The sequence below is a fragment of the Aedes aegypti genome, chromosome 2 (assembly GCF_002204515.2).
Source record: "Aedes aegypti strain LVP_AGWG chromosome 2, AaegL5.0 Primary Assembly, whole genome shotgun sequence".
Lineage (NCBI taxonomy): Eukaryota > Metazoa > Arthropoda > Insecta > Diptera > Culicidae > Aedes > Aedes aegypti.
This window is the reverse complement of record NC_035108.1, coordinates 225,165,748-225,180,928: the sequence shown is the minus strand read 5'-3', so window position 1 is coordinate 225,180,928 and position 15,181 is coordinate 225,165,748. Positions and strand designations below refer to the sequence as shown.

General features: G+C 35.7%; 1 protein-coding gene across 3 annotated transcripts in view; it reads left to right on the top strand.

Annotated features, from left to right (window-relative positions):
- LOC5574835 (myosin-VIIa) overlaps window positions 1–14,522 on the top strand; it is a 110,749-nt gene extending 96,227 nt beyond the window's left edge. For 2 of the 3 annotated variants that reach the window (XM_021844151.1, XM_021844150.1), the window contains 5 exons: window positions 5,034–5,425; window positions 11,775–11,997; window positions 12,126–12,442; window positions 13,188–14,007; window positions 14,183–14,389. In XM_021844151.1, the coding sequence (XP_021699843.1) occupies window positions 5,034–5,425; window positions 11,775–11,997; window positions 12,126–12,442; window positions 13,188–14,007; window positions 14,183–14,344 (1,914 nt within the window). In that variant the 3' untranslated portion in view covers window positions 14,345–14,389. Of the gene's footprint in view, window positions 1–5,033; window positions 5,426–11,774; window positions 11,998–12,125; window positions 12,443–13,187; window positions 14,008–14,182 lie in introns of all 3 variants that reach the window. The other variant, XM_001661608.2, reaches the window with a different exon arrangement.
- Window positions 14,523–15,181: the final 659 nt, after the last annotated feature.

The window sequence follows — 15,181 nt, the reverse complement described above, 5'->3', positions numbered from 1 at the left end:
CAACCTGAAAAGATCCTCGACCGGTGGGATTCGAACCCACGACTCTCAGCTTGGTCTTGCTGAATAGCTGCGCGTTTACCGCTACGGCTATCTGGGCCACTGCTTCTTGGGGTGCATTTTGGTCCCATAACAACTGTGCCAAACTTCAGCTCGATCGGTGAAACTATATTTAGCACCAGCCGTTCAAAGTTTGTATGGGATTTACTATGGGAAAACTTACTTTTGCAAACAAAAAATCGCCAGAGGTTGTCTATTGAGCTCTATAAAAATTCAAAACGCATAAATACCTCGATAGACATTTTTACATAGACAGTAAAGATAAACAGAAATCATTTGTGGGAATAAAAAAGTGTATGAATGACACTAAATAATGCCACAAAATAGCATCTTAATATTTCAAACAATTACATTTAGAATTACTGTTAAAATTTCAAATTTTTAAATGTGATATACAGATAGTGAAAAAATATCGAAATTCAACGTCTATCGTTTAACTTCATCCATCATGATCTGAAATATCTGCTACATTCAATTGATTTGGGTGCCGGTGCCATTAGTGGACTACCTAAGCTATAACAAATCATAACATAATAACGAAAAGCCTTAACAAAGATCTTTTGGCGTCAACAGAAAGATGTCAACCTCTAGGGAAAATATAAAAAGAATGATAATTTTTTTTAAGCATAAAATCGCTTGAGCCGCTACTGATGCACGTGTTCCAGTAGTTGCGCTAGTTGTCCAGTAGTAGACGTTCGGGAATGATACAAGGAATTTTGAACAAAATAGTTAATTTTTACAAAGGTTTAACATTTTTCTCTCGAAACAGCAACTAATATCTTTCGAATATAGAATCTTCGAATAAGATCATCTCTGGGACTTTTCTTCATTTTTATACATCCATTTTAAAAATTGTTTCCATCCGTTGATCCACTACTGGAACACGACGGCAACTACTGGTGCAAGGGAGCAATTATTTTTGTGAAAACCTAATTATTTCGGGTAGGTGTACCAGTTATGGACATAGTGGTTCCCTATTTCACCACACGTGATTTCTGGAATGCCTTCACATTTTTAAAAGTTTTGTGTGTTGTAGTAGAAAAATGTAAGATATATGTTGATGTTAAAACAATCAAAAAGATTAAAAATGTGAAAACTAAAACTAAATTTCACATATGGCCAAATAGGGAACCACTATGGCCATAACTGGTACACTTTCCCTATATGACTTTTTGATAAAATAAAAAGCTGAAATTTGGCAAATCGACTAAACTAGAGGCGATCTATCCACCAAATATAGCGCATGTCGTTTGCGTCGAAAAACGTACGTTTTATTCCTTAGTCCAATCTACTTGTACATTACAACCATTGCTACCGGCACCCTATACTTAAAAATTCAAGCTCGTGAAATTCGCGGTACTGGTACTGGTTATTTACAATTTAAAATTGTTCTTTGAATGAACAAAATCGTTTAATTTTGTAGGCATTTAGTAGGTTCAGTTTGGAAATATAATAACTTTTCATCATCACCAATAATATTTATGGAAAATAAAATTATGATTAATAATGAGGATTAAATTTCTATTCCTCAACAATAGGGACTACCGCAATGGTGAGTCATTTTGCAATGTTCTGTTAAAAAAATAAACAGTCGTTCTTTTTACCATTCAACGTGTTGGTCACGTAAAGTATGATCTTAGTGGGCGTTTACACGATCTTATCTTTCAATCAACATGTGTCTTAATTGGTCAATTTTGAATTGATATATTTCTCTTGAAAATGCATTAAAAAACTGAAATGCTGCATTTTAAAGTTGAGTGTGTATACAATGGTTTTTATGATCAGTTTTCAACTTTTGCTATCCAGATTTCAAAACGACGTCCAAGTACCTACGAGGAACAGCGTGTCAAAACTTTGCTCGCGCAGCAAAAGAATCCGAAGTTCTCTTCTCGCACGAAACTTATGTGAAGGTAGATTTAAAAGCAGCTTCCAGGAAAGAAGTTTTATATCGGAAAGCTCTATCTGGGAAAGAAGTTTTATATCAGGAAATGGCAGAAGGCTATTTTTTTCAAAACTATCACACTATCGAAATTCTTGAAACAATACCTCGTACGGCATCCCATATGAACGTATGGTCTGAAAAGTGACATTTTCATCACTACGGGAACTGTCATTCAAGAGATATACGTCGAAAAGCGGCTTTTACCATAGAGGTCCCCAAGCAAACTGCCACGAACACCAATGCACAATCAATCTTACACAAGTCGACTTCCTCAGAATGAAAACGTATCGATGTTTGTTTGACGTCATTGAGCTTTCGGTCAACGGCAGGCCAACAAGAAAGTCGTTGTTTTGCAGCAATTCTGTTTATATTTGGATTCTCACAGCAAACAAAAGCAATGTTGTGACAGTTCTCACAGCAAACAAAGAAAATTTTGTCAACATTGCACTACTACGCAGGCAACTGGATTGGTCTATTCCTGAAACAACATAGTAGACCTGTGCTGGTCTGGCCAGACTTGGCGAGCTGCCACTATGGGAAAAAGGCAATCGATGCGACCAACATGATTTTGGTACCCAAAGACCAAAGGTCGATGTGACCACAGTGCAAAATTTTATGTAAGGGGTTACCCTGAAGGCACGACAGTTTGCATTTGGCAAACCAAAATAATAAACGAATATGTTTCCTTTGAATATATAAATTGAGCTACCAAAAGACAAAAAGGAGGTTTTTGTATTAAGAAATTTTGACTGAAGGATACGATATTCTGTCGACCAATTTTCGCGCGTTCCAGTCTTTACTGTCTCAAATCACTGTACTGTTGCTTGTCATGTTCTATCCTACAATACTGCTGGAGTCCAAACTACTCCAATAGAGTCAAGCGTATTGAGTCTGTGCAACGGCGATTTTTACGCTTCGTCCTCCTTAGGCTACCGTGGAGAGACACTTTCCGTTTCCCCAGAAATTAGAATCGTTGCCGATTGATCGATTTTGAATTCTTGCATATTAGGCGCAATACTGCCAGAGCTTTGTTTATCGCTGACTCTCTTCAAGGTCGAATTGGTTGCTCTAATATTTTGGAGCAAATTAACATAAACGTTGTATAATGTGCAACAACCTCATGCTCCGCCCACTGTTGAGACGAACCAATTATAGCATGCACGGAGCTATCAATGGTCTGCAAAGCACTTTCAATCGAATTGCCCCAGAATTTGACTTTGACACTTCCCAATTCCACCGACGTTTTTCAAGTTTTTTTTTGCAAACGCCGCTGGTGGTAGTTTAATGTTTTGTGTAGTATTGACTTGTGTTCTTTTTAGCTTAAATTTTGTCCTAATTTTATTAGTATTAATACTAGAATAAGAAAGACATAATTCGGGCTGTTGAACGACTGTAGATGTATTGAAAATAAAATAAAATAAACGAACATTCCTGTTCAAAATACTTTAAGAATATTTTGGATCCTTGGAAACGTAGTCTTATTACATTTTTTATAACACAAGTGGTCAACTTCATGCCATTTTTTTCAGTTTTTCCTTCTCGAAACGCTCCGCATTTCACTTAATTAATTAAAATGTTTCTAGAGAAGTGATTATTGATGTATATTTTGCAGCTTACCAGCTTGAGCTTATTGGGTAACAATTTTGACCCAATATTTATGTATTTTCATCGTTAACTTACAACATTTGTGAATTCGACGATTGTTAAAGAATGTATGCCCACATTGTACAGTTACTTTCTTTTTAACCTCCTAATTTGTTAGTCACAAAAAATAGTGTAAATGCACCAGCTTTGGCCAGCCTAAGAGAAAATGTCAATAAAAATAATATGAGAAGCTGAATGTGTACTACAAATGTGTCAAATGTAAGCTTTTAATGTATGTAAAATATTGAACTGAGCCAAAACCAAAACCAAAGCCGCTTTGAAAATCTCGTTGGCTAATATATGCCACCAGAACCAGTTACGAACAGAGATTTAATTTCGGTTTTTAAATTGGCCAATCGCATTGATTTCTTGTGAGAGTGGCCCAATAAGGAGTACCCTGGCCAAACTGTTTAAAACTTTTTTTTAAGGTCTGAAGGTAGTCTTAGCGGTAAACGAGCAAGATTCTTGGGAACCTGCTAGAAATCTTCAGATACATCTAATTCCTGTGAATTCTTACCGGAATCCTGTGGGTTTCAAATATTTCTAGTGGATCCCCAAGATTTCTAGTGGAATCCTCTGGATCCACAAACAGTCGTGTGGATGTCTAACATAAAGCTATTATAGTAAGGTACTAGCACCGATTTTGACCAGCCTAAGAGAAAATATTTATAAAAAATAAACGAAAAGCGCTACATGTACTGTAAATACGTCAAATGGAAGCTCTCAATCCATATTATGTAGAAAAATATCGGAACTAAGCAGAAACCTTCTGTTCGCATTGAAAATCACGTTGGTCAATATGGGCCACCAGAACCAATTTCAGCCATATATTTGACTTTGCTTCCCAAATTGGCCAATCACAATGATTTCTCCTGAGAGTGGCCAAATAAGGAATACCCTAGTAAAATTAGGTGTATGGAAGGTAAAATTATAAGTAAAACCATTTGTTTCTTTTATCTTTTGTGCCGTTTTGGACGAATAAATAAATGTTGCTCTAACGTTTGAATGTGTTCTACATAATACGAAATGTTTCATGATAATATTATTTGTAAATAGTCCACTATGGCTTGAATTGGCGCTACGGCCAATTTTTATATGGATTCCTTGTTTGGTTCTTCATATCCTTGGTCCAAGTTTTTTTTTTAACTTACTGGATAAAGCTTTAATTTTGCGCACATGTGCGCCACTTTCAAGTGTTATCTATACTTACTGTTTGGTTCAATGACAAAGAAATTTTCATAATAAGAGCGATAAAAAGAATTTAGAAGTTGTTGGTGTGAACATAAATTAGCTTTGTGTAGTACTGCAAATCTTCAATCTACAGCCGCATAAAGCTGAAATCAATAAAATCTCATATACTAATACTTTCAAATTTCATTTATATTTTCAGACTCAATCAAAAGGACCCACAATTTCCTCAGGAGTTCGAGCGGCTGCTGCAACTCTCAATGTTCCATTGGAACGCCTAGAAATATCAAACAATAGTCCCAGTTCACCAAATCAACTTTCGCCTGCTGAAAAGTCTCACCGCTCTTCAACCATCGACTACGACAATATGCACATCGAAAATGGCATGCCACAAACTCAGCAGGACATTCCATCGTCTCCGAATAACCAGAACAGCTTTGGTCACCAAGGCCACTACAAAGTTTCGGTAGGGTCAATGGGTAACAACTACCCTCAAGGAGGAAACATCATGCAACACGAAGAATCATCACCTACACAAACATCACTCACCAAACATTCGCTTCTGCAGTTTGCAATGCAACATTTCCGAAACGAGTAAGTAGCCAAATCTAAACCATTATTATGGATAAACAAATAAAATTGATCAGTAAGCTGTAATTTATGGTAAACTTATAGGCTAAAAGTTTTAATCCGTTCAGACGAAAATAGCAAGCCTATAAAAATTAGCTATTGATAAGCTATTTTATATATGAGGGGCCTTCCTTAGCCGAGTGGTTACAGTACGCGGTTACAAAGCAAAGTCATGCTGAAGGTGTATGGGTTCGATTCACGGTCGGTCCAGGTCTTTTTGTTATGGAAATTTCCTTGACTTCCCTAGGCATAGAGTATCATTGTACCTGCCATACGATATACGATTGCAAAAATGGCAACTTTGGTAAACAAAGCTCTCAGTTAATAACTGTGGAAGAACATTAAGCTGAGAAGTAAGCTCTGTCCCTAGGGACGTAATGCCAAGAAAGAAGAAGATATCATAAGAACAGGACGTTAATGCCAAGAAGAAGAAGAAGAAGCTGTTTATAAGCACTTCCAACATTATTGAGAGCTTTGTTTGCCACTTTTGCCTTCATAAGTCATATACCGTTAAGTCACCAGTCACCGTGCGACCTCCATTCACCGTGCACGTATACAAATTCCTACAGAATATTCATACAATTTTCATAAATTTTTTTTTGTCGACAAAATAAGATAAAACTGATGAAATGAAGTAGATTTTGTCACAAAGCATTCTGAAAAACCTAGTTTATGTAGTAAAAATCATGTGAATTCTGTTTGATAATAAGATTTTTCAACACTCTTAGTAGAAAAACCAAAAATTCACATTTTTCATTTTAACGATAGAGTATGATTTTTTTTCAAAATTGCAACAAGTTTTCATTGTGGATACTATAAGTAAGATATATTTTATCGTATGAGCAATGAGATTGTATGCAAATTAGAATTTTATATTGTGTTTCAGTCGAAACCCAAATGCACGGTGAATGGATCCCTCTCAGTATGTATGGTTCCTATTACCGTGCATTAGTGTAAAAGGCATGAAATTTTTCGGTAATATTAGATGTATTGTTATATCGTCATTAAACTACTTCATATTTAGTTTTTGAGTGAATATGGAATGATTTTGACAATACTATGCAATACAATACTACCTACTATAACGATTGAAATGAAAAAATAATTATTTAGCCAATTTTTAAACTTTTTATGGATTTTATTGCAAATGAAAATTTGAACAGTCTTTAAAATGAGTGCGCTCACTATTAGCAACATAGTTGCTCCATCAACAACGTTTCTTCAAGAAACAAAATTAAATCATGACGAAATCTATACGCACGGTGAATGGTGCACTAGTGTACACGGTAAATGGTGACATAGAACGGTACGAGGCGACCTTTACATGAGATTTTCAAACATAATTTTTGAGTAATTTTTAGTTATGCATCAATAGTTTTAGATTTTTGCCTGTATTAGTATATAATTGTATGCTACGTAGTGGTATTCTAATACGCTTCAAATTATTTGGAAAAGTTATATAATTTTTTGAAATGCAAATTTTTCTTAAATGCACGGTGAATGGTAGCTTGACGGTATAAAGCATGAATATACTATAGGCCATGTAAAGTCGAAAAATAATTCCATTACTAAAAGATTTTTGATCCGCGGGATTCAAACCCACGATCCATAGCATAGTCTTGCTGGAGAGCTACGTGTTCAACGCTGCAGTATTTTGAACCCAGAACATGAGATATCTGCACTGTTGATAATGTTATTTTGATTTATTATTATTATTATAGCTTTATTAAGGAGATTTTCAGCCCTAGGCAAAACTTTTGATTAATGGTACTTGTAAGTAATTACAAAATCAAATCGGCTCCGTAATGCCTTATTGACACTTGAGCCTGCACAAAATAAGTTATTTATAGTAAGTTCTTGTTAAATCAAATGATTTTATAAAATTCAAAACATTCCAAACCGGCTTCCGATATTGGAACATATCGTCAATTATTTGAAAATCAATGTTTTTGACTCACAATTTCGACTAAGGATTTTTTTTTTAATCTGCTTAGAGGTAAAGAATAGGTAGATAAATTATCTAGCGTTTAAAGTTTTGATGCCTATTTATATTCGATAATAACGGTAAATGAAGCACCGTGCAAATGTATATGGCATGCGGGAATTTACTGGAAAATTATGAACATTTGTATGAAAGAGTAAACTTCAAACTTTGAGCGTTATTTTCTCAATGCCTACTTTTTCCATATGGGACAGTTATACCTTTATGGGCAGTACAGGTCTTTAGCAGGTTACAAGGCTCATTAAAAGTCCTACAGTTCTAAAGCACCGTCGTTGGGGGTGACATTAGGCCAAGGCATAATCTGAAATATCTCATCAAGTACTGGGAATATTATTATAAAATTTTAATGTGGTATTCCTTGCAGTTATCTACAGCTATCATCAGTAGATTCATGGAGCAGGTAGATGCTTGTAGATAAGTCTTTTTTAAGGTTTCATTGAACTTTTAGGTGTATAAATACTATTATGATATCTCACATTCTATGTTTATGGACAGCTCTAGAAAACTTTAGCGGAAAACGATTTCTAAGTTTGTTCTTATTGCGTATTCTAGCTTTTTGGAATAAAGTGACCCGCTTGAAGGGGTGATATTGGGCCAATTTCTATACGCTTCCTATTCAAAAATAAAAAAAGACAATTGTTTGTTCAGCCTTTGCAAATACATATCGAGGAGAACATTTCAAGTGAAATAGTGAAAGTTGTTTAAAATTAAATCAGGACATACGCATTTTTGGCTCAATTCCACCTCCAACGGCGGCACAAAGCCTTCAACTATTTCCAACTTATCACTTAGCACCACTAGACTTCCAGCAGCTTTCGATCATATCGATATCATCCACAAAAAACTATCAGTCTTTACGATAGTGTGATGATAATACCACGGTGCCCCGACAGACCGTTATTATGCAAAAAAAATGTTCATCAAATCTGAGCTCATGGGTCGATTCCTGAGGTCATTCTGCACCTCTGGGCCAATTTTTAAAAAATCCCTAGGAGGAATCTCAAGAAATCTTGATTTGAAGTTTTTGACCTAAAAATTCAATATAATTCATATTAAAATTACGTAAAAGCGCTGAAAAAATCAACAAAAATGCACAAAAAGGTTGGCCAACTTCGTATACAATTGTTACCGTTGTTATAATTAATTGTTTTACGACTGACTTAACTTACCGGAGTGGCTTAAGTATGTTTTTTTCCATAATTTACTGGTTTAAGTTTAACTGATTGTTGTTCTCTATATTGAACCGATTGAAAAGTCAAACAAATAAATTAACGATTCGCAATGTTGTTATTTCGAGAAAAAGGAACTTAGTATAAATGCACCACAATAATGATTAGAAGATGAACTATGTGGTAACGGTTATAGTAGATAGATTAGAGCATGGACCAAACGCTTGTTTCAAATCTGGAATGATTTGGTTGTTCTGGTACGCTCACGTCAGTATCATAATGAACATACGCGGATATCTTCCATACATCTGATTGATGCAACTTTTTATTCCGGCATTCACACTAAATGACCAGCCAACTGAAGTTTGCCGTATTTTATTTGCATAATAGGTCTTAAAAAATGTGGTTAGAGAGCCAATCATCAGCGTTTTATACAGGGCAAATTGACAATGATGTTTCATTTGGGCACACTTGCATTCATCGTTGCTATCTTTGCATTATTATTGAAAACTGATTTACTTTTCGAAAAACTTTTCAATGTTGTACGATAAAGGATCGCGAGGTGTTTTGGCGAACTTATTAATGAATGAATGAATCTATGAAGTCAGATGAGCCTTTATCAAACAATAGTGTAGACATTTCGTTTCCCTTTGTAAGTTACGGTACCATAAGCTGGTTACGTGATCCGTAAAAGGAAATATTTGCAGCAAGAACACGTGTTTTTACTATACGGGAAACATCTTTTTCACACGTCACAAGTGTCCTATGGCTCTTCAACTACATTCCCATCAAGCACTGCAATCAAGCACCAACACAACTGAAACTGCTTCTTCCTCTACATGCAACCATATACGTTTGGGCAGAGTAAATGACATTACAAGCTTATCTCAGTTGTCCTCTCTGTGAAACCCTGCCCTATAGCACTGCGATCAATACAAAGAAAGTCATTGTCTGCAAAATCAAGGAGTATATGCGACAAAACGCAATATTGAACAGTTAATTCGGAAACTCATCTCCTTTTCATTCCATGTAATTTTCCAAAAAAAAAAGTAGGCACCTCGTCTACAATTCTCACAATTGATTGTATGTTTCAGCTTAATCATCTATCCCAGTTCATGTTAAGATATTACCATCTTCTATTTAAGTCTATGCTATTACATGCCACAGCTAGATTTTCGTTACTGACTAGAACTAGACCTATGACAGACTGACGATGAATTCTTTTATTAGCGAAGTGAATGGTTGCAAGTATAATGAACGGAAGTCTTAGTGATGTTGATAGTTAAGTACTACTTATTGGGGATTTTTTTTAATTGTTATATAATTTGTTAATCTTCGAACACTTGTGACATTACCTGTCATACATTTTTACGGACCAACAAAACTACAAAATCTCCTCAACACTATCAATCAACAAACCAAACACTTACAATTATATAGAAATTTATTTTTTAGATTTAGTTTTATTTATCTAAGCTTACTGGTTTAAGCCATGTAAAAACATATTTAAGCCACTTTGGTAATTTCAGTCAGTTGTAAATATTTCAAATTATAACAACAGTATCAATTATATACCAGTTGAGAACAGTTTGGCCAACTTTTTGAGCGTTTTTGTAGGTTTTTTGTCAATGCTATTGCAAAATTTTAATATGGATAATATTGAATTTTTAAGTAAAAAACTTCAAATCAATATTTCTCGAGATTCCTCCTAGGGATTTTTTAAAAATTGGCCCAGAGGTGCAGAATGACCTCAGGAATCGACCCCTGATTTTATTGCATAATAACGGTCTATCGGGGTACCGTGAATACCCCTATACTAGTGCGCTTGTATTGTAAAAATTTAGCTCATGAGTAATGCGGATACAAATTTAAAAAAGTTTGAAAATCGAATCTCTCATATTTTTTTACCATCCTTACGTTAAAAGTAGTGTTCTGTATTTTTTTTTAGCTTTTTCGGTGGAGATTTAAAGATCCACAAAATATGAAGGTTTGTAAGGATATGACTATGGATATTTTTTTAAAAATGTTACAAGTTTAAAAAACGTTGAAGACGTTAGAAAACGTCTAGGGATTTTTGGTGATGGCTTAATTTATTCACAAACGGTGCTCTAACTGAAAAATATTTTCAATAGTTAAAACTTAAATCGCGATAAATCCGCGAAAAAAAATCAAAATTCACAAATTTGCGCCAATCTATATATTTTGCAAAGATCCGAGAAAATACCGAGATTTTGTTTTCTGAACCGTTTCAAATTTGCATTGAGGATAAAAAATCATTTCCAGAGAAAAAAAAGTTCTTTTCGTGAACAGGCTGCCAATTTCAAAAAAAAAAAAAATACTCTGGCTGAACAATTTCTAGGAAAATAACATTCATTAAATGCTTGCTTGGTCAAACTGGGTGCATATCTCTAAGATAAACAGATTATCAACATCCTTCGACATCAGTATCGTAAATTCTTCAATAATCGATATCTTCAATCCCAACATCAGTGACATTACGAGAGCTTGGGTTCTTGGACATTTCATACAGACACCATAGAACTACCAAAAACTTCAATCGGACTCTGAAAACGACTAAAAATGCAATAATCAATCAGTTTATTGCTTTTTGACACTTGGTCCGCCTTGTCTGCACGGAAATTGTTGCAATTTCTGATCACCCATCCAAATATGGTAAACGGTCAAAAATCAAAATCAAATGCATCGAGTAATATTGATGAATTTCTATTGCTGGATGAGAAGATGAATCATTAGATGTAAAAAATCTGGCAAATCACTTGAAATATCTTTTATTTCCACGAATTCCTCAGCGCGCTGATCATTTCCGCTATTATGGTAATAAGTACTTGATCTGCATACTTCTATGTATTTTTATTGATCATCCAAAGTGAATTTGTTACATATCCCTCGCAGTTTACAACATTCATCAAATCTGATCAAAGTGAAATGGAAGTGATGTAGTTTTGGATCTAATTACAAAATAATCAAATTTCTCCATGTTTTGTACTTGATCCACTCTGACTTCAAATCAATCAGCTCTGAAAAGTAACACAGTTTTACTATTAATAAAATAGTTATCTCGATAACACATACGTATAGAGCACAGTCTCACACAAAATATCTTTAACTATCTAATTTTCAGCGGTGAAGAATTCAAAAGAAACGATAACCGATCGAGCACACGCAATCCTCTGGCAGATATGGTGAAATGGCAAGGCCATCCGCTACGCTTACCACTTCTGCGTCTACCGCCTGATTTAGCACCGCTTGCAATCGAATGTTTCGATTGCATCCTTCGCTACTGTGGAGACCTTGTACCAGATCCGGAGCTCACAGAAGTCAAATGTGTATACACCGTGTTGATGGTAAGCAATATAAATAAATTTGGATTTTTATAGGTAGTGGAAGGACGGGTCACGTGTTACATCAAATAGCTAATATTTCGACTGTTACAGGATTATTAGATTACATTTCCATTTTTTCAACTCCACAGCATTGCCACAAACACTTGACCTTGAGGGATGAGGTCTACTGCCAACTCATCAAACAAACAACGGCCAACCGTTCAGCGTGTCCAGAATCTGCTCAACGTGCTTGGCGGTTACTCAGCATCCTGGCGGCATATTTCGGCTGTTCTGATGCACTTCGTCCGTACTTGATTGAGCACCTAACGTCAGCGGCGTCAGATCGTCGCCGAGCTTGCCACGGAACTGCTGCGGTCTGTCTAACCAACTTGAGGAAAACTGCGCGTTGCGGAGGCAGGAAGAATGTACCAAGCGTTGAGGAGGTCACAGCGGTATCAGCTGGACGGTATGTATGCAAATATAGACTATGGGGTATGGGGAGATTCCCCAATACAAGACTGAACCCAATACCGGATATCGTCGAAAAATTGAGAAATCATGGTTTAATCAAGATGGTGTATTTGAGATTTTTGAAAACCGACAAAAAGTTAGCGTAATAGTTTTAAATTCGAACATTTTTAATAATGAATTTGAATATAAAAAAAATAATTTGGATCACGCAGGCATAATGGAATACAATCATAATTAGAACGTATGTATGTATTTTGTACCAAATTTGAACTAAAATTTTGGTCTAGCACATCCTGTCTCCAAGTTTCGAACAGCTTGATTTGTCACATAATAATGAATCTGAAATTCTACGGTAAATACTGCACTGCGAAGCCTACGATTTACGTGAACTTTTGAGACTTGATTCTAAAACTTGTAACCTTCTGAAAAAAAAATGTCACCAAGTGGCTCGGTAGCTTAGTTAGTATAGCACTCGTTTAGCATACAAGAATCGTGGGTTCGATTCCCACCTGAGCACGTGGAATTTTTTCATGATGCCGCTCGAGTTAATTAATTTAAAAACCATGTGAATTGTATTGCCGAACATCTCAATATACGTGTCAATGTATACAAATTGTTAATAATACTATTACAAAAGTAATGCTTAAACTTGATATTGTTATCAATTTAATTCCTTCATGACATAAAAACGTTTTCTTAGATCTAATTATTACGTTAATTATTTTTTCTTCCTTTCGCAGGTCTGCACGAAGACAAATATATCGGTTACCAGGTGGAGCAGAACGTATCGTTAATACTCGATGCTCCACAGTTGTAGGAGATGTAATCACAGAATTGTGCTCACTATTGGGTATAGAGATACCAGCAGAACAACAAGAATTCTCACTGTACTGCATTGTACAAGGAGATGCGTTCACGATGCCACTTGCCGCAGATGAGTACATTCTAGATGTAACTACCGAGCTTCTGAAATCCGGACAACCATTCTATCTCATATTCTGCCGCTCAGTGTGGCATTTTCCACTGAAACGAGATCCTGCCCCGACCCCTCTCTACATCGAAGTGCTGTTCAATCAGGTGGCACCGGATTACCTAGAAGGACTGCTTTTAGAATTACCAAATGGAGGAGCCCCAACTCCAGATTACGTTCGTGATATGGCAAGAATAGCCGCAATACTCCACAGAGCAGCAGACCTTAATCATTTACCGGCAATGAAAGAAATCAAATTTTTATTACCGAAACCCGCCCTTTCGCTACGAGAACTTCGGCCAGCACAGTGGGTTGCCTTGGTGCAATCAGCGTGGCCATCCATAGCCGGTCTCAGTCCCATACAAGTCAAGGCGCAATTCTTGAACGTTTTGTCATCATGGCCATTGTTTGGAAGCAGTTTCTTTGCTGTTAAACGCGTTTGGTCAGAAGAATCACCAGCTGAGGAAGTCAGTCCGATGTGGCGAGAGCTAATACTTGCGTTGAACAGACGAGGTGTGCTATTCCTCGATCCAAATACTCACGAAACAATGCAACATTGGCCATTCAACGAAGTGATTTCTACTAGAAAGGTAAGTCTAAACATTGCACTGGAAATACGCTTTTTTGTTCATCGAAGTGAAAAGTTCTGAATTGCAGAACAAACGATTTGTAGATGAGATGAACATAAAAAGCAAACAAATATAAACGACAAAGTTTTAGAAATACCAAATCCTTTTCCTAAAACGCGTTATTTATATCATTTAGGTTCGATCAGAGGACGGAGCGCTATTTCTTGACATGAAAGTAGGCAACCTTTTGCAACAACGGGTCATCCGAGTGCAGACAGAGCAAGCACACGAAATTTCCAGACTAGTGCGACAGTACATCACAATGGCGCAGGCACAACTGCGGGACCGAAGAGAATAATTTTAACCGAACAAATCGTAATGAGAATATATATATTAAAAAAAACCTAAAAAGTTTATAAAAATTGTTTTGTTAGGACAACATGACTATTTTCATTTTGATTAGCAGTCATAAAGTCATATGTTATAAAGATCGGTTTATTGTAAGACATAATAAATAACCAGAGATTTTATTATAATTGTGTGGCGTTTTTTTTACGAAAGGGTGTCTCCATGAATGATCAAGTGCTTGTTTTAAATTGAATCCTTTAAAACAAGCACTTGATCATTGTTCTTCTTCTTCTTCTTCTTCTTCTTCTTGGCACTAACGTCCCCACTGGGACAGAGCCGGCTACTCAGCGTAGTGTTCGTTGAAGATAACGTTGAAGTATTATTTCAAAGCGTAGAAAATTGAAGCAGATAATAAACACTTTAACCCTCTAATACCCAACCCCGCCTTTAGACGAGGTACGCTTTGGAATTTTGTATGTTTTTCCGTAGCTCGGAAGTCAAAATGATTTTTTTTTTGGCTCAAGTCTTGGCGCATAACCCGTATACCTATAAGGAAAGTTTTTTATGACTTTCGAAACTTTTTTGTATTTCTAAAAAAATGTTAAATTTTTTTTTTTTTTTTGTAACCTACAAATGTCTGGGACTCTTAACGTGTAATATAAAAAATATACCTTTTATATTTTTCAAACCTGTTTTTTTCCGTTAGTAACACGAAAAATAAAATATGTTCCGAAAAAATTAATATTTTCAAAAGTATCGCAAAAATTTAAATTTTTTTTATTGCCAAAAATGAACAACCAGAAAAAACTTCAAGAAAAAATGAAAAAGGATAGTGATGCTCAAAAAT